Source organism: Helianthus annuus, chromosome 11, assembly GCF_002127325.2.
Source record: "Helianthus annuus cultivar XRQ/B chromosome 11, HanXRQr2.0-SUNRISE, whole genome shotgun sequence".
Lineage (NCBI taxonomy): Eukaryota > Viridiplantae > Streptophyta > Magnoliopsida > Asterales > Asteraceae > Helianthus > Helianthus annuus.
Window position 1 is genome coordinate 51,288,652 of NC_035443.2, and position 18,683 is coordinate 51,307,334.

General features: G+C 36.6%; 1 protein-coding gene across 2 annotated transcripts; it reads left to right on the forward strand.

Moving 5' to 3' along the window:
- The first annotated feature begins 1,116 nt into the window (after positions 1 to 1,116).
- LOC110890349 (UDP-glycosyltransferase 85A8) lies at positions 1,117 to 15,909 on the forward strand. 2 transcript variants are annotated; one of them, XM_022137947.2, is made up of 3 exons: positions 1,117 to 1,708; positions 14,047 to 14,624; positions 15,378 to 15,909. In XM_022137947.2, the coding sequence occupies exons 1-3, from the start codon at positions 1,198 to 1,200 to the stop codon at positions 15,726 to 15,728; spliced, it is 1,440 nt and encodes a 479-aa protein (XP_021993639.1). In that variant the 5' UTR covers positions 1,117 to 1,197; the 3' UTR covers positions 15,729 to 15,909. The 2 variants fall into 2 exon arrangements, with proteins under 2 accessions (XP_021993639.1, XP_035835147.1); XM_035979254.1 differs by having other exon boundaries at positions 15,512 to 15,800.
- Positions 15,910 to 18,683: the final 2,774 nt, after the last annotated feature.

The window sequence follows — 18,683 nt, forward strand, 5'->3', positions numbered from 1 at the left end:
AAAAGTTTGGGGGATCGGCCGCCCCCTCCCGCCCTACTTGAGCTTTGCCCATGCCGAAAGACAAGGGGGTACATGCACTAATCGACCTTTTGTTAAGTGTTATGTGCCTTATATCCAAGGCTTGATGCAAAACTATTATCGAGCCGGGGGTCTCATCGAAAGCAGCCTATCTATTCCTACGTGGTAGAGGTAAGGCTGACTATATCTTATCCTTCTCAGACCCTACCTTATCTTTGCTATTGGTGGGATTTACTGAGTATGATGATGATGATGATGATGTGTAAATATTATTGAACTCATCCATCAGCTATGGACTCTGCATATCATCCCAATTTTCTAAGCTTAAATTAGGATAGTTATTTTAGTTAGATCCAAAATGCTGTGATTCTAAGGATGAGCGGGGCACTTCTCGGGGAGGGGAGCGGGGAGTAAAGTCTCCGAGCGGGAACACCGCCGCCATCAATTCGGGTAGGGGAAGCGGGGTGGGGGAGCGGTGTGTACTCACTGATTGAGAGAGAGGAGAGAGAGGGGGTGATTGGTTGTTAATGTGGGTCCACCCTTTTTCCACCAATCATATTTTTTCTTCTTTTTTTAGTGCAAAATGGGGACTTAAGAGGGGAGTTGACGTGGCGCGTGCTGATTGGGTGTAAGAGAGGTCACTCCCCTAAGAGGGGAGTGCCCCTCTCACCCTAATGAATTTTCATAGACTTAAAACACTAGACTTGGGTTTTTCAAGATAAGATTTTGTGATGGCTCACGCTCACCTCATATGAATAGCCGCTCATCCACACATAGTCGATGCTATAGCTCTCAAGATTATTCCATCTGGATATCTATACTGCAACTTATCTATGCTAATACATTTGTAGTATATGCATCAAGTGATTATTCCTTATGTAGCATAAGCTCTCGAGATTATTCCATGTGATGATTATATCTATAGTTTTTTTTTTTTTTTGATGAACCCAAGAAAAAAAATAATGGATATGTTATTTCACTTTCCATAATACGTTCCCTGACACACACACGGATATGATATTGATATATGTTACAGCATTATAGTAGGGTTAAGTAAAAATATCAACTATCAAATTTATATTTTTCAGACTTTTCCTCTATATATTAATAATTCTCATCCATAGCAGAACTATCAAAATAAACACACAAACTCACACAAAGACTACGTTATTGCATCAAATGGGTTCCAATGCAGAATTGGGAAAGCCACATGCCATATGCATCCCCTTCCCAGCACAAGGCCACGTAAACCCCATGATGAAATTTGCTAAGCTCCTTCACTTGAAGGGATTCCACATCTCCTTCGTAAACACCCACTTCAACCATAAGCGCTTGCTCCGATCCCAAGGTCCCTCCTCCCTCGACGGCCTGCCAGACTTCCGTTTCTACTCCATTCCTGATGGCCTCCCACCATCTGATGCCGATGCCACCCAGTCAATCCCAGACCTCTTTCACTCCATTCCTAAGCACTGTGTCGAACCTTTCTGTGAGCTGATTACAAGGCTTAATGGTGCATCTGACGTGCCACGGGTGAGCTGTATTGTTTCTGATGGAGCTATGACGTTTACCCTCAAAGCTGCTGAGAAGTTTGGGTTGCCGGAAGTATTCTTTTGGACGACGAGTGCTTGTGGGCTTTTGGGTTACCTTCGCTGTCGTGATCTTATGCAAAAAGGGTATACTCCTCTCAAAGGTAAATTTACCGTCTCCCTCTCTGTTGTTTTCATAAATCTCTACCGCCAATAAATATTGAATCAAATTATTTCGATATTTAAATAAACATTTAAAAACTCATTACCTAGTTGTATGATGTGTATCTCGCAAAAATGATAGGAGTTCAGATCATATCATGCAAGTTGTTAAAAAAATGGAAGTGTAAAAAAATGTTAAAAGAAAGTATTCATTTAAAACTGAGATGAGGATAATAGGTGGTCGCAAGATGAGTGTGTATCACGGAGAGGTGACATGATTAAATTTTATTGTTTATATTAGAATTAGAATTAGAATTAGAATTAGAATTAGATTAGATTAGAGTAAAATAATTTTGAAGTTTATGAATAGTAAATTATTTATTTTAATAATATTTAACTTTTTTTATAATAATGGGTTTATGTTTGAAATAGAGTATTTTTTATCGTGTGCTAGATCAAGGGTCGGTGCCATAACGGTACTATAAAGAACGATACTAAGGGAGAGGGGTGGTCACTAGTGACAGAATTCTATCACTCACAAGCACCAATCAAGTTCCGCCATGTCATCAACCATTTTTTCATCACTCACAACTTTTTTTAGTGGGGGTGGTCATCACTCACCACCAAACCCAACAATTCCCCCCGAACCAACAATACACTCACAAAAAAAAAAACATCACGCGTTGTAAAAATAACGAAATTGGATTTTCCTTATATATTAACGCGTTATACAATGAGGTGGGGGTGGGGATTTTAAAGTTCCACGCGTTATAAATGCCATCACGGCAACCGCCCCGTGTGGTCTAATACCAACCAAACAACATCAATTCTAATATTTGCAGTATCGGTATTATCAAAATCCGTATTGGCATATGCTTTAAAATATATGCGCTTTTAACCCATTAAGTTTTTCTATAATTTAATTTTCTTCGATAACTCACCTTCATTTTCTTTTCTATAAAGCTAAATACGTTTAATATTTTTCCTATCGTCGTTCTTGTATAATCTTTGTTGGAAAAAGAGTTTATTCAAATAGTATCACTATTTAATCGCTTGCTAATGAACAGTAGGTGTGATCGAGAAGTAAACATGTTCTTTGGCTGAGGTCATTGATCAATTGATCAATTAAGTATAATATAATATAATGTTGGTGGTTGAACTTTGGCTCTGATATGATATTATATATAACTAGGGTCGTAGTTACATGTGTGTTGCGTAGGGACGCTGTTGGGATTCAGAACGTATAGCACACGATAACAACCGATAAATAAATTTGTAAAATTAAATAAAAAGATATCTAAATGTGTTATGTTATTTGCGTCGTAACTCGGCTCTAAACATCAAAATAATAAGAAAAATGTAAAACAATATAGTAAATAACAAAGATAAACAAAAAAGAAAACGATAGAAATTCGGTCGGTTTCGATGCGCTCGTTATAGTAAATAAAAAGAAAAGTTAAAAATTATGTTCAAAAGAGTAATGGTGCGTTCGTTAAAAAAACTAAACTAAAAAAAAAACATTCGCCACACACGTTATAAAAAAGAAAAATAAAAGTTAAAAATATTTTTAAAACGGTATTAAGTTGTTCCTTAAAAAACTATTTATGGTAGAAAAATAATTTGGTTAAGGTAAAAGAAAAAGAATACAATAATAAGACTACATAGTTACAAATTAAAAAGTTTACACTAAATGACGAAATAGACTAAAAGACAAAAACAACTCTATTCGTTATACAGCAATAATCATAAATAGTAATTTAATTTTATAATAATATATAGTTTTTTAATATTTTTTATTTAATATTATAATAGTTTAATATTATATTTATTTTTTTTAAGTTATATTTCCTTTATCAATTAATTTGATATCTTTTTAATAACTTTTGTTCGTTAATTTTTTTCCTCGACATTATGGTATACATTTTGTTAAAAATGAATTTGTATTCAAAATTGAGTATTTATTTTGTATCATAAAATGCTATGATGATAAAATGAACCGATTCTAATGGTTTGACTTCTTAAACAACATGCTTCATTTTCAAACAACATGTGTTCAAATTATCATTTGTTCCGTTTCGTCACGCAAGTATAATGAAAAGTTATCATGAATATTAATTTGATTTCTTAATAATATATATATATATATATATATATATATATATATATATATATAGGGGATCGCTAAAATGAAAACCACCTCTAGTTGTAAGAACTATGGGAACCACTTTCTGGCCATTAGATCAACTAGATGGATGGATGTGATTAAAAGTAGTTAATATTAATATTAAAAGCTTTTTTTCATATTATGTCTTTAATATTATAATAAAAAAGGGTATTTAAGTAAAATCACTCTATTTTGTCTTTTTATTTATATTAATTTTAAATTTCCTTTTTTGTCTTATTCATTAATTAGTTTTTTTGACTTAATTATTTTTTTATTTATAAACAGATTTTTTTTGTTAAACAATTTTTTGAAATCAAATTTTTATTATAATTTTTTTAATTTTTAAGATTTTTATATTAAAAAAATATTTTAAATTCAGATTTTAATGATATTTTTTTAATGATTAAAAAACAGATTTTTATATTACGTTTTTTACGCCCCGTTTTTTTACGAGCGTTTTTTTACGGAACGTTTTACGCCCTGCTTTTTACGCCCCGTTTTTTTTACGAGCGTTTTTTTACGGAACGTAAAAAGTTTTTATGTTAACGTTTTTTACGTTTTACGCGCCGGTTTTTTACATTTTACGCGCCGGTTTTTTACGTTTCAAGCGCCGGTTTTTTAAACGCGCCGATTTTTACGCCGGGCTTTTTCAAGAATCGTTTTTTTTACGCGCCGTTTTTTACGTTTTAACGCGCCGTTTTTTTACAGAACGTTTTACGCCCTGCTTTTTACGCCCCTTTTTTTACGAGCGTTTTTTTTACGGAACGTAAAAAGTTTTTACGTTAACGTTTTTTACGTTTTACGCGCCGGTTTTTTACGTTTTACGCGCCGATTTTTTACGTTTCAAGCGCCTGTTTTTTAAACGCGCCGATTTTTACGCCAGGCTTTTTCAAGAATCGTTTTTTTTTTACGCGCCGTTTTTTACGTTAAATTTTTTACGTTTTAACGCACCGTTTTTTTACGTTTTACGTTAAAATTTTTACGTTTTAACGCGGCGTTTTTTTAAGTTTTACGTTAAAAAGTTTACGTTTTACGATAAAAAAGTTTACGGTTTACGTTTTACGTAAAACTTTTTACGTTTTTACATAAAACTTTATACGTTTCACGTCAAACTTTTTACGTTTCACGTCAAACTTTTTACGTTTCACGTCAAACTTTTTACGTTTCACGTCAAACTTTTTACGTTTCACGTTAAACTTTTTACGTTTTACGTTCTACGTAAAACGTTTAACGTTCTACGTAAAAACGAACGCACCCAGAAAATCGCTACTCGGTAGGTGTCTCAGATAGATTGCTATCATCATCGACGCCTCAAAAAAAATATAAAAACCCAACAAACATCAAAAACAAAGGGGTCTCGGAAAAAAACAGGGTTTGGCTCAGATTATCCGATAAATCAAAGAGGCTGCAAAAGTGGGGTTGCAGGATCAAAAACCCTACCCTCCGCCGTCCTTGCCGCGCCATCGTCATCAAAATCTACGTTGTTTTTTTTTCTTTTTTTTTTACATCATCGCCACCCCATCGATCGTATCAAAGCTCACATATTTAAATATCACAAATCAAAACCCACAGATCAAAATCCCCAACATACTAAACTCAGAATCAAACCAAATATCCAGATTAAGATCAAAAGGCACCAACAACCATATCACCGGCAAACATCAATAAATCACCGGCAAAACATCAAAATCACCGGCAAAAATCACCTGTTTTTTTTTTTTTTTGAATCATCGGCCGTAAAACATCAAAATCACCGGAAAACAAACAAGGACACAAAGATCAGAACCAAAAACAGGGACACAAAGATCAAACATTCAAACAAACAGGGACACAAAGATCAAACATTCAAACACATCAAAACATTCAAACCTGTATCCAGATTCAAACATATTCAAAAGGAACAAAGAACATCATTCAAAACAGATTCAATACTGTATCCAGATTCAAACCTATATTCAAGGAACCTATATCCATATTCAAACAAATCCGCCCAAAACAGTGACACCCCTCCTCACCCCACCCCCACCCTCCACCCATTATTCACCTCCGCCGCGCCGCCGACACACCGCCCCTTAACCCCACCACAACAATCCCCCCTCTCGATCTATACTCCAAACACACAACCAAACAACCACCTCTGCTCTCCTCTCGCCTCTCTTCTCCGGCTCCGGCGACTTTTGAGCTCGACATGACAAACAGCCGGCGAGTTTAGTTAGAGAGAGAGAGATTTGGGGGTGAAGAAACAACACTCAAAAAATGACCCCTCTGATTGTGCCAACATGACAAAATCGAGCAAGTGGGGGGTGGCTGGTGATGGATCCGGACGGGGGTGGCAAATCGGTGGAGGTTGTCGGCCGGATTTCAGGGTCGGAGAATAGAAGCCGGGAAACGCCGGGAAAAGCTTCCACCGGCGATGGGGGCTATGGCAGTAGCAGCCTCGTTTTGCGGCATTTTTTAGAGGTGGGTGGTGACTTGTGAGAGTGAAAAATGAAGGATGAAACCGGGCTTCTGTTCTCCACTAAATTATGGAGAGAGAGAGAGAGAGCGCAAAGTAATAGTTTTTCAAGATGAATGGTGAGTTTCAAAATTTTGGAGAGAAGGTCTGACAAATATAAATGGTGAGGAGAGAGAAGTTAATTAATGGGGAGAGAAGGTCTGCCATAATTAATGGGGAGAGAAGTTAAAAGAAATGACATTTGTGGGGAAATGACAAAACTACCCTTTTAAGTGGCAAAATCTAATTGGCTGAGAGTGGTTTTCACGGTTCTTACAACTGGAGGTGGTTTTCATTTTAGCGGCTCCCTATATATATATATATATATATATATATATATATATATATATATATATATATATATATATATATATATATATCAATACTTCTATCATTTCAATATTTCAATAGATTACTATTATATTTTCTTTTAACCTTAAACATATTTCTTTAATTTAACCTTTTAATTATTTCTTTAATATTATGGGCACTGTCTGAACGACATCAGTACCGTACCGTATAACATCGGTACAGTTTTTTTTATTATTAGTGTCATCATGTGTTTATCATTATGTACGATTTGATAAAAGTTCTATTCGAAAGGGCCGTATGTAGTTGATTTTTTTTATCATCACATACCGAACATATACCGACGAAACAACATTGATAACGGTACCGTATTCCTTATTATAATTATCTCGATGTGACTGTATAAAATTCATTGAACACAAAGTTATATTCCCAATAAAGTATTTTTTTGGTACCGTAAGCTATATCGAGTGTCTGTACGATACCGGTATCGTAACGGACTGAGACTGACAGAACAACACATGTACCAGTATTCATTTTTATTGTTTTCAATAATCGATGTAAAACACATGTTGATTGGTAACGTTGTTATGCCAAATGTCAGTATCATACTTATACTGTAATGAACCAGATCGATTGATAATGACCAAAGTCCTGCAGCAAGATGCGGGAATCCCTCTAGTATAAATAGGACAAATTATAGTTAAGAGTATAACACGAAATGGGATAAAGGGCCTGGTAGTCTAAGGACGACGATGATAGCCGACGACTAGAGAGACTTGACCTAAGGCATGACTTGTCATTTTTATTTTGTTTTGCATTTTATAATTCTTTTTAAACTTAAAATAAAATGATAATTTTATAACATATTATACTTTAATATAGTGCTTTAAAATATCAACACTATGAATATGAATTCAATGAATAGTGCTTTAAAATTTGTTAAGCATTTATTAATTCTTTATTCTATATTTTTTAAGTATTTATAGATTTTTAATAATATTTTATTCTTTGTTTAGTTTGATTATTTTTTAATAATTTGCATTCGTTAAGCTTTTTAAAAATCTAACTTCACAACTATGTTTATTTTTTTCCAAAATTACGATATAAGTTTTATTTAAAATAGATACCGTGCCATTGTTGTACCATACCAACCCGAAACCAACGGTAAATAATAATTTATTATTTTGAAGTATTTATTTATTTCTTAGTAATATTCTATTCATCATTCTACTTTGATTTTCTAATAACTTGTGCTCTATACTTCTAAGTTTTTTTTCAACATTGCGATATAACTTGAATACCAAAGTGAACCAAAAGGACCAAACCGGTATGTGTATTCATTTTTATGGTTTCCTATTTGGTTAACAGATACCATACTGATATGATACTGAACCGAAACCAAAGGAACAACTTCGGTTTCAGTACCAATATTTATTTTTAGTATTTTTGCTTTCGATAAACTGACATCGTGTCAATACCGTACCGTACCAAACAACATCGGTACCAATACCGGTACCTGTATTCATTTTTATGGTTTTCGATCTCGATAATTTTTCAAATATGCAAGTATGTATGTCTTGGACAATAAATGAATATCCATACCAATATCGTGATGATCTCAACCAATCGATTTCATTCGGACAACATGGTGTCGGTAATGGTGTTCATTTTTATCATTTTCAGTAGTTGTAAAACAGGTGTTGATTTCTATACCCAGTGCGATCCAATGCTCGCAATAACGTACCGCCGCAACGCGCTAGAAAAGGCGATGAATAGTGATTCAAGTTTTTTAAGTAATATAATATAACGTTTTGTAGAATTCCAAATATACGTTGTGATTTGATAAAAGTTCTAGCTTTTTTTGCTCTTTATTGTCACGAACCAACCGAACAGATCTTGACCAAGCAACATCGATACATGTACTACCATATTCGTTTTTATGGTTTTCTCTTTGTAGCCGTATAAGTTTCGTTGAATCCAAAGTTGTATGTACGATAGAATATTTTTTGGTATTGTAAGTTTTACAGAGTGTTCTTACCGTACGATATCATGGCGAACCGAACCAATACCAAGCAAATAACATCGAAACCGATATCAATATTCTTTTTTATAGTTTTTGATCGATGAAAAACATGTGTCGATTGATATAACGAGTGTTGGTATCGTTGTTAGTACTATAATGAACTAAACTAATACCAACCTAAATCTCGCCGCGAAACGCGGAGGATTACCACTAGTATCTTTATTGAATAGTTGATGCAATACAAACTGTTGGAATACAATACAATGGTATCAAAACCGAAAAATAGATGAATATACAAGATATTTGAAGCATACCAACTTCGATTCTTTTCTTTATTATGAACTCGACAAAAATAGATAAATGACTTACATAACCAAAAGTTCAATCCTTGTCTAATATGAAACCTGTCAAGATTTGTAAACCAACCTCATTGTCAATTGAGGATTGGAAGGATTATATTTATAAACAAAAATTACAATAATCTCTCCTGTAATTACGAAGAGATAATAACAAATACAAGGAAATGATATAATTTACATTAAATACAAATTATTTCTTAATACCCCCTTCAATCGAAATGGTGGCGGTCCAAGACGAAGCATCTTGCGAAATACATCAAATTGAGCGCGTGGAAGGCTCTTGGTGAAAATGTCAGCCACCTGAAGATTGGTTGGAACGAACTTGGTATAAAGTTTGCCAGAGTTGACTAACTCACGAATAAAATAATAGTCCAAGTCAATGTGTTTAGCACGTTTGTGAGAAATGGGATTTTGAGTCATAAACAAGGCACTCTTGTTATCACATCACAAAGTAGGGCGATCCGGTGGTAAAGCATGCAATTCCCGTAAGAGATGAGTTAGCCAGACTAATTCGGCAGCGGTGTTTGCCATGGCACGATATTCCGACTCACAACTGGATCTGGAGATAGTATGTTGCTTCTTAGCACTCCAGGATACAAGATTACCTCCCAAAAAAATGGAATAGCCATACGTAGAGCGTCGTGTATCAAGACACCGAGCCCAGTCAGCATCAGAGTAGCCAATGATAGATGATTTGTTGGAGCAACTATAAGTAAGTCCATAGGATAGTGTGCCTTTAACATAGCGTAATAGTCGTTTCACGGCGCGAAAGTGATCAACAGTGGGACTATGAAGAAACTGAGAGAGCTGATTTACAGCACAAGATAAGTCTGGTCGGGTAATAGTCAAGTATTGCAAGGCACCGACTACGGAGCGATAGAAAGTGGGATCCGAATAAGGCTCACCAGTAGCGATGAAGGACTCATGAGGTGAAAGTGGTGTGTCAACAGGTTTAGAGTCTAACATATTTGCTCGAAGAAGGATATCCTTAGCATACTTAGCTTCTGTAAGGAAGAGCCCGTAGTGGTGTTGATGACCTCTAAGCCCAAGAAATAATTTAAGTCCCCAAGATCTTTAATAGCAAACTCATGGTGTAGACAAGAAACAAATGTCCGAATGATGTTTTCGTCGTTGCCTGTGAGAATAAGGTCGTCCACATAGACTAGAAGATACATGATATGAGAGTCTCTTCGAAGAACAAAGAGGGATGTATCGGCACGACTGCAAGTGAACCCATAAGATAAAAGAAACGTGCTTAATCATTGAAACCAAGCACGAGGAGCCTGTTTGAGTCCGTAAAGAGCCTTGGATAGTTTGCAAACATGGTTGGGAAATTTAGTGCTTACAAAACCAGGTGGTTGCTCCATGAAAATGGTTTCAATCAAATTTCCATTTAGGAACGCATTCTTGACATCGAGCTGATGCAGTTTCCAGGCATATAAGTTATCATGCTTGCATATCCATCATTTGAGTCTCCAACAATTATTCCAATAATTACATATCCGATTTGCCCTATGGACGGGACTAAACGTATGAGAGTAATCCAATCCTGGAATTTGAGTAAAGCCTTGAGCTACTAAGCGGGCTTTGTAGCACTCAATAGATCCATCAGCGTGGTACTTGACTCGAAACAACGATTTGGAGCCTACAACATTCATGGATGTAGGACGCGGAACAAGAGTCCATGTATCATTTTGTTTTAGAGCCTCAATTTCGTCCAACATGGCTGCCATCCATTTCAGGTCTTTGGATGCCGATTTGAATCCTCTTGGTTCGAGCACAGATGATAAGGCAACATGTAAAGAATGCGAGTTTAAAGCAGCAAAGTCTGCTTGATACTTTGGTTTAAAAACGTCGGCCTTAGCTCGTGTCGTCATGGGATGAAAATTAGAGGTGGTGGGTGCATTTGTTGGGGGATTAGCTGTGGCGAAAGTGGAGTTGTTTAGCGAAGAGGGAGAAAGGTGGGGTGTTGTGGGCTCAAGGGTTGGTGGGTCGGTTTGGTGTGGTGGGCCGGTTGGTGAATGAGGAGCTGGGTCGTTTGGTGTGGTGGGCTCGAGGGTAGGTGTGGTGGGCTCAAGGGTTGGTGGTTCATTTGGTGGGTTTAATGAAGTCAGTGGAGGATGTGGAGATGGGTCGCATAATTGGCAGGGTATAGTTGGGCCAGTGGTTGAAGATGGGCTAGGATTGGATGGGGTAGATGCAAGATATTGTTATGTTGAGGTAAAGGTAATTCTTCACAGAAGGTAGTAAGCACCAATTTTTGAGAATCCAAGTTGGCATTATTATTGATAAATGGATAGTAGGACTCATTGAAGCGTGCATGACGAGAGATAAAGATCCGATTTGTAGATGGTTCCAAGCACCGAAAACCCTTATGGGATGGACTATACCCAATAAGAATACATGGGAGGCTCCGTGGTTCAAGATTATGCTTAGCATAATCGCGTAGATATGGAAATACTTGACATCCATAGACCCGAAAATTAGAATAATTTGGTACATGTCCGAATAAAAGCTCAAAGGGAGATTTGTTGTCGAGAAGAGGTGATGGCACACGATTAATAATGTATGTAGCCGAAGTAAATGCGTCCACCCAATATTGAGCTGGAACATGAGCATTGAATAACATAGCAAGACCCGTTTCAACAATATGGCGATGTTTCCTTTCAGCACGCCCATTTTGTTGAGGCGTGTATGGACAAGAATACTTGTGGAAGGTTCCATTTTCTTCAAAAAAAAATTTGAACGGTGTGGTTCACAAATTCGGTGCCACCATCACTCTGAAATGCTTTTATTTTTCTCGAGCATTGATTTTGAACAAGTTTAATAAAGGCGGATAGAACCGCATAAAAACCTGTTTTGGTTTTGAGTGGATAAAACCACGTAAATCTGGAATAATCATCAATAAAAAATAACATAGTAGCGAAAACCATCTGTAGAAGTCATAGGTGCAGGACCCTACAAATCACAATGAACCAAATCCAAAGGAAATGAAGCACGCTTTTCATTCAAATTAAAAGGTAAACGATGACCTTTTGCAAGTTGGCACGAGGTGCAAATATCAGTTTTAGGTAATAAGGAGGTAACAGACAAAACACCACATTTATTCAACATTGAAATAACATCAAAAGAAATATGCCCTAAACGAGCATGCCAAAGTTCATAAGACGCTTTATTCGAAACATCAGCAACAAAGGCTTGTGGTCCATTCTTGAGCACATAAAGTCCATCAATGCATGACCCACGAGCAAGAACCACCTGTTTAGTTTTCCGATCCTGAATATCAAAGTAGTGTTGAGAAAACAATATATCAACTGGATGATCTGCAGTTAGCTTGCTAAGAGATAATAATTTTTTAGTCAGACTCGGAACAACAAGTACGTTACGAAGATGAATATTATTGCACAGTTTGTGGGTGCCTGTGTGAGTAATTGGAAGATGCTTTCCATTACCAATAATAACCTTATCATTACCTTTGTATGGAGCCGAAATGATGAAGACATTCCTTGTCAGGAGCCATGTGATCAGAGGCGCCTGAATCGCCAGTCCAATCTGAAGAATCATTGGTAACATGACACTTAGCATGGAAGGCCTTAGCTAAGGACTCATCGAAGATGGAGCTTGACCAGCAAAAGTGTGCAGGTTTGGACAGGCAGAGGCATAATGACCGTTTGTACGGCAAAGCTGACAGTGAGGAGGGCGACGCGTGTTGCCACGACCCCTACCATAAGATCCTCGGGAAGAATTACCACGTTGGAAACCACGACCCCTGCTAGGCGTTGAAGATTCACGCCGTTGTTGAGCATGAAACACAGTGGGGGTGGCAGCCCCATGAATGGACTGAAGGAAAAGTTCGTGACTCTCGGCCTGAGCAACGAGATCACGAAACAAGGGGGCCGGTTTCGTGGCACGTAAGGCTGTAGAGAACACCTCGTAGGAGGGACCAAGTCCGCAAAGAAACCAATGTAGCTTATCAATGTCAGCAACTGGATGCCCAATAGCGGCAAGCTGTTCACAAATAAGTTTAAAACGACGTGCGAAGACCGTAACGGAGGACGTACCTTTGGAGAGTTGCCTAAGAGAATCCTGAAGGGACTGAACTCGTTCCACAGAGGCGTTACTATAGGCAGTTTCGAGAGCACACCAGATCTATCTCGCATTGGATAAGCCGAGAACCTCTGCCGTGGCTTCTTCGGTTAAGGCGGAGAGAAGAAGAAGAGAAGCCTTGTGGTCATTTTGAAGCCAGGAAGTATATTTTGGATTAGGAATGTCTTTGTCCTCTAATTTGATAGTTTCCGACGGCGGTGAAGAAGAGCCGTCACTATGGTGCAAGAGCTGATGAAGGCCGACACGAATATTCATGTGGTTGCGCCATACCAAGTAGTTATCGGCTGAAAGTTTGATTGGGGATAGGTGAGGGACAGAATTGATGTTGGTGAGGGAATCGGAAGCCATGAGAAGGTGGAATTAGGGTGAAAAAGAATGTTGTCGGCTAAAAAAAAGGAATGTGGGGAAGAGAGCAGGTCGCAGGAAAGAGAAAGGAAGGAGGTGGTAATTTTAGGCTGATACTATGTCAAGATTTGTAAACCAACCTCATTGTCAATTGAGGATTGGAAGGATTATATTTATAAACAAGAATTACAATAATCTCTCCTGTAATTACGGAGAGATAATAACAAATACAAGAAAATGATATAATTTACATTAAATTCAAATTATTTCCTAATAAAACCAAATAAAGGAAAGCGATAAATATAAATTCAAAGTTAAAAAAAATATATATATATTACAATAGTCAACTTGATATTAGTACAGTAAAAAATCGGATTTTAAAACATTGCTGAAAAGAATAACATTGATGTATCTATATTACAATATTAATTAACAATTATTTGTTTAGAAGCAAAACATGTTAAACATTCCCCAATAAAGATGTGAAATTGTCTACATTTGATTACTTATACTAGTTACCAACTAAATTGTTTCAGATATGAGTTACGTGACAAATGGGTATTTAGAAACAATCTTAGATTGGATTCCAGGGATGAACAACATTCGATTAAGAGATTTCCCAAGCTTCATTCGAACCACAGACATTAACGACATCTTGCTTAACTATCTCGTGACCGAGGCTGAGGCTCTAACTAGAGGCTCCGTTGTGGTGCTTAACACATTCGATGCCCTAGAAAAAGACACTGTTAACCTCTTAACTGCTTCCATGCCACGAATTTTCACTGTGGGCCCACTAAACCTGATGCAACAGCATGTGCAAGATGAACGAGTCAAACAGCTTGGGTCCAGTCTTTGGAAAGAAGATGTAACTTGCATCCATTGGCTTGATACAAAAGACCCTGGCTCGGTTGTTTTCGTCAACTATGGAAGCATTACAGTGTTGACAAAGGAACAACTAATTGAGTTCGCATGGGGACTCGCTAACAGCAAGAAGGATTTCTTATGGATAACCAGGCCGGACATTGTTTGCGGCAATGAGGCGGTGATGCCACCGGAGTTCCTAGTTGAGACTAAAGGGAGAGGCTTGATCATTAGTTGGTGTCCTCAAGAACAGGTAAACTCATATAATATCTATACATATATAACAGACAAAAGAATCCACATGATTTCATTCATATAATATCTACATAATATATTTATATTAATACATATAGTGAAAAAATACAATATTACATAACGTATGAGCGTACGCTATGGAAATAACGCATGTTGAAACATAATTACACATGTTGAAAGGATTCCGAGTTTGTGATGTAGATTCCGAGTTATAATCTTTTACTCATGTTGAAAGATAATTACGTATATTGAAAGATAATTACGCATGTTAAAAGATAATTACGCATGTTGAATGAAGGTTCCGAGTTTGCCAAAGAGATTCCGAGTTTATGAAGTAGGTTCCGAGTTTATATCAACATGCGTGATATATGTTTTTCACACGCGTGATTAGGGTTTTGAGTTTCACAATGTGCGTAATTTCACAGCGTACGCTCGTACGTTAAGAAATATTGTACGTTAACCGGCCTCAATACATATATGGCAGACAAAAGAATACACATGATTTCGCATTATTAGCAAGAATACAGTTTTATAGCAAGAATACATAAGTGAAAACGTTATTTACTTATTTACAAAATGATAGATTTATGTCATTTAACTCTATTGGTTATGCTTATCGGTTGTGTTGAATTTGTTGGAAATTGGGGTTTTCTAATATAAACAAGTTTAATCTATAAACAAGGTTTATAACATGCATGAAATCTAATATAAACACTGGAAAGCCCGGTGATTAATCTATATACGATTAAAGGTTTTAAAGCACCCTGCAATCGGAGTATTCTTGACACACTGTGGATGGAACTCGACACTTGAGAGTATTAGCAGTGGTGTTCCGTTGCTTTGTTGGCCGTTTTTTGCTGAACAACAAACGAATTGTCGATATAGTTGTGTAGAGTGGGGGATTGGGATGGAAATAGATACAAATGTGAAAAGAGAGAAGGTGGAGGCTCAAGTGAGGGAGATGATAGAAGGGGAAAAAGGAAAGTTGATGAAAGCCAAGGCTTTGGAGTTGAGAAGAAAAGCAGAAGAAGGAGTCACCATTGATGGATTGTCTTATCTCAACTTTGACAAATTTATCACTGACGTTCTCTCAAAAATCTGAAGCCAATATCTATGTTTATCTTTGCTACTAGTAGCTAAACATTCTATTGTTGTTGTTGGTTTGATCCTTGCACTATCAAATAAATTAATAATGCATTTGTGATAACATTTATCCATAAACTTATATTTGTATCTAAATTTTACATTGATATGTCATAACTAAAATATTTATTTTAACAAACTATACATTTCTAATATCTATAGCATATTTAACATTGATATTTTATAACTAAAAATAAGACTGAAATGTCAAAATCGTTCCTTAGTTGGACACCTAAGGTTCATTTTGTGATCACTTCCATCCAATTGACTAACCCCATTTAAATGTAGATAAAATTGTAGAAATCGACCTTTATGTTATACTCAAACTGCATTTCGTACATTTCACTATAAAATCAGCAAAAACCAACCTGTTCATGTTTTGCTACAGGTTCAACCTTTACCACTAACCTCGTTTGTGATCTTGGTTAAATGCCCTCACATGTGTTGCACGTGAGGGCATTAAAGTCATTTCACCTTTGTTATTATAAAACTCACCCCACTCTTTGTCTCTCTTTAATCTCTCTCTACTATATCTTCTTCTTCCCTTTGCAGAAACATTAAACGGCTACTACCACCTCACCTCACCAAACACTACCTTCAACCTTCTCTAGCAAGTTGACCACAATCACTGGCCACCATCTTCTTAAAAATTTAGTGAAAGAGAATCACTTTTTCAGATCTAAGAGGTGGTTATGGTGGTAAACGATGGTTGGTGGGGGGAGATGGGTGGTTGTGGTAGTGAATGGTGGTGGATACGGTGTGGTGGTTTTGTATATTAGAGAGGGGTGGAGATGGGTGGCACCGGTGGTGAACGGTGGTGGTTATATTTCAAGGAGGGGATAAGATGGGTGGTTGTGGAGGTGAACGATGGTCGCAGCGGTGTGGTGGTTTTGTATTTCACAGAAGGGCGAAGATGGGTGGAAGTGGTGGTGAACGGTGGTGGTAGTAGTGTGGTGGTTGTATTTCAGGGAGGGGTGGAAATGGGTGGTTGTGGTGATGAACGATGATGGTAGCAGTGTCACTACAAGAAAGTTCTTTACCAACATAAAGTATATGTGGGAAAAAGCATATAATGCGTTGTTAGTTTTCTTTACCTACACATAAAACAAGTGTAATGATGTGTAGGCTCATGACTGTGGATATAGGTCATTATCCACACATAAGTTATATGTAGGCATATAGCAAGCTACACCTACACATATATGTGTGGCTAAAAGCCATTTATATGTGTGGTTAAAAGTACAACAATTTGTTTAGAAGACAGCTGACGTAGCAGCTGACGTGGAATCCGACGTGGCAGCTGACATGGCAGATGACATGGCATCCGATGTGGCAGTTGACGTGGCATGAATATATGTGTGGGTAAAAGTAATCTTATGTGTAGGTAAAGGTAATATTATGTGCAGGTAAATGTTGAAGATGTGTAGGTATTGATCTTAATTTGTTTTGGAAAAACATTGATGTGTTGGTAAATATATTTTAGAGTTAATTACTGTTTTCGTCCCTGAGGTTTGTCAAAAATAACGGTTTCAGTCCATTAGTTTATAAATTGTGATTTCAGTCCATTAGTTTCATTTTCGTAACCATTTCAGTCCACCAACTTAACTCCCATCCATTTATTTTGTTAACTTTGGGTGAAATTGCAAAATTGCCCCTATGGTTTAATTAAAAAAGACGTTGGTCACAGGTTTCGAACCTGTGACCTTTGCTTTGAAATGCGATTGTTAAACCAAATAACAATTTGAATTCATTCACAAGTTTGATACATGGCCTATTGGTTTAACAATCGCATTTCAAAGCAAAGGTCCCAGGTTCGAAACTTGTGACCAGCGTTTTTTTTAATTAAACCATAGGGGCAATTTTGTAATTTCACCCAAAGTTAACAGAATAAATGGATGGGAGTTAAGTTGGTGGACTGAAATGGTTACAAAAATGAAACTAATGGACTGAAATCGCAATTTTTAAACTAATTGACTGAAACCGTTATTTTTGACAAACCTCAGGGACGAAAACAGTAATTAACTCTATATTTTAAAGTGTAGACATTAACCACACTATATGTAGATAAAAATGTTCAATATGTACAAACAAATACCAAAGCATTATGGAAACATACGTGAACAAATTAAGATTCTTATTTAAACTAATAAACATTAATCTTACAAACAACCAAATAAAAGTACTAGTTATAGAAATTTAAATACTAAAACAACCAAAGCTAAAAGTGTTTGTAAGTTACTAACGAGTTAGAAAATCTACTAAATCGCATTCACTCATCAATGTTTTCAACACCCTCTAATGTATCACATTGAGATTGTTCTAGTGTGCTTGATGGACGAGGCATGATGTTATTCTCAATCAACGCTTGTTCCATAATTGCACAGTTACCTTTTACCGTTCCAAGTTCTTCCACTAGATTATCGTAAGCATCCACCAGCTCTTCATAAGGAAGACGCTTTGATTTTTTAGTAGCACCCACTGTGCTACTAGAACTAATCGTATCACGTTCCCACCCGTGTAAACGAACAGAGCTTCTTCCAAGTACAGTCTCAATAATTGGCTTATCGCTCATTGATTCCACATGATGCTCATTTCTCAGCTTCATCATTTTTTCCTTTAGAAAGAAAAAAAATAAGAAGACATGTACACTAAATTAATTAGGGGTGTTCACGGTCCGATTTTCATGCTTTTAAGGCCAAAGCTTAACCGAACTGTTAGTTAACGGTTTTTTATTTGTGTAAACCAAAACCAAACTATAAAACTCTTCAACTGAACCATTAACGATTTGGGCTCTTTGGAAATTTTTAAAAGATGACCAAAATATATGATATATATAAATAAAGTTGTCCAGAATTTGCATAATTTTACAAGTTGTCCAACACAAACTATCCCGAATAAACTATTAAGATATAAG

Excerpts from the sequence above, each read along its gene's own strand:
- LOC110890349 (XM_022137947.2), top strand. The coding sequence starts at position 1,198 with ATGGGTTCCAATGCAGAATTGGGAAAGCCACATGCCATATGCATCCCC. Across the intron at positions 1,709-14,046 it reads AGGGTATACTCCTCTCAAAG|ATATGAGTTACGTGACAAAT; the intron begins GTAAATTTACCG and ends AAATTGTTTCAG. Across the intron at positions 14,625-15,377 it reads GTTGGTGTCCTCAAGAACAG|GTTTTAAAGCACCCTGCAAT; the intron begins GTAAACTCATAT and ends ATACGATTAAAG.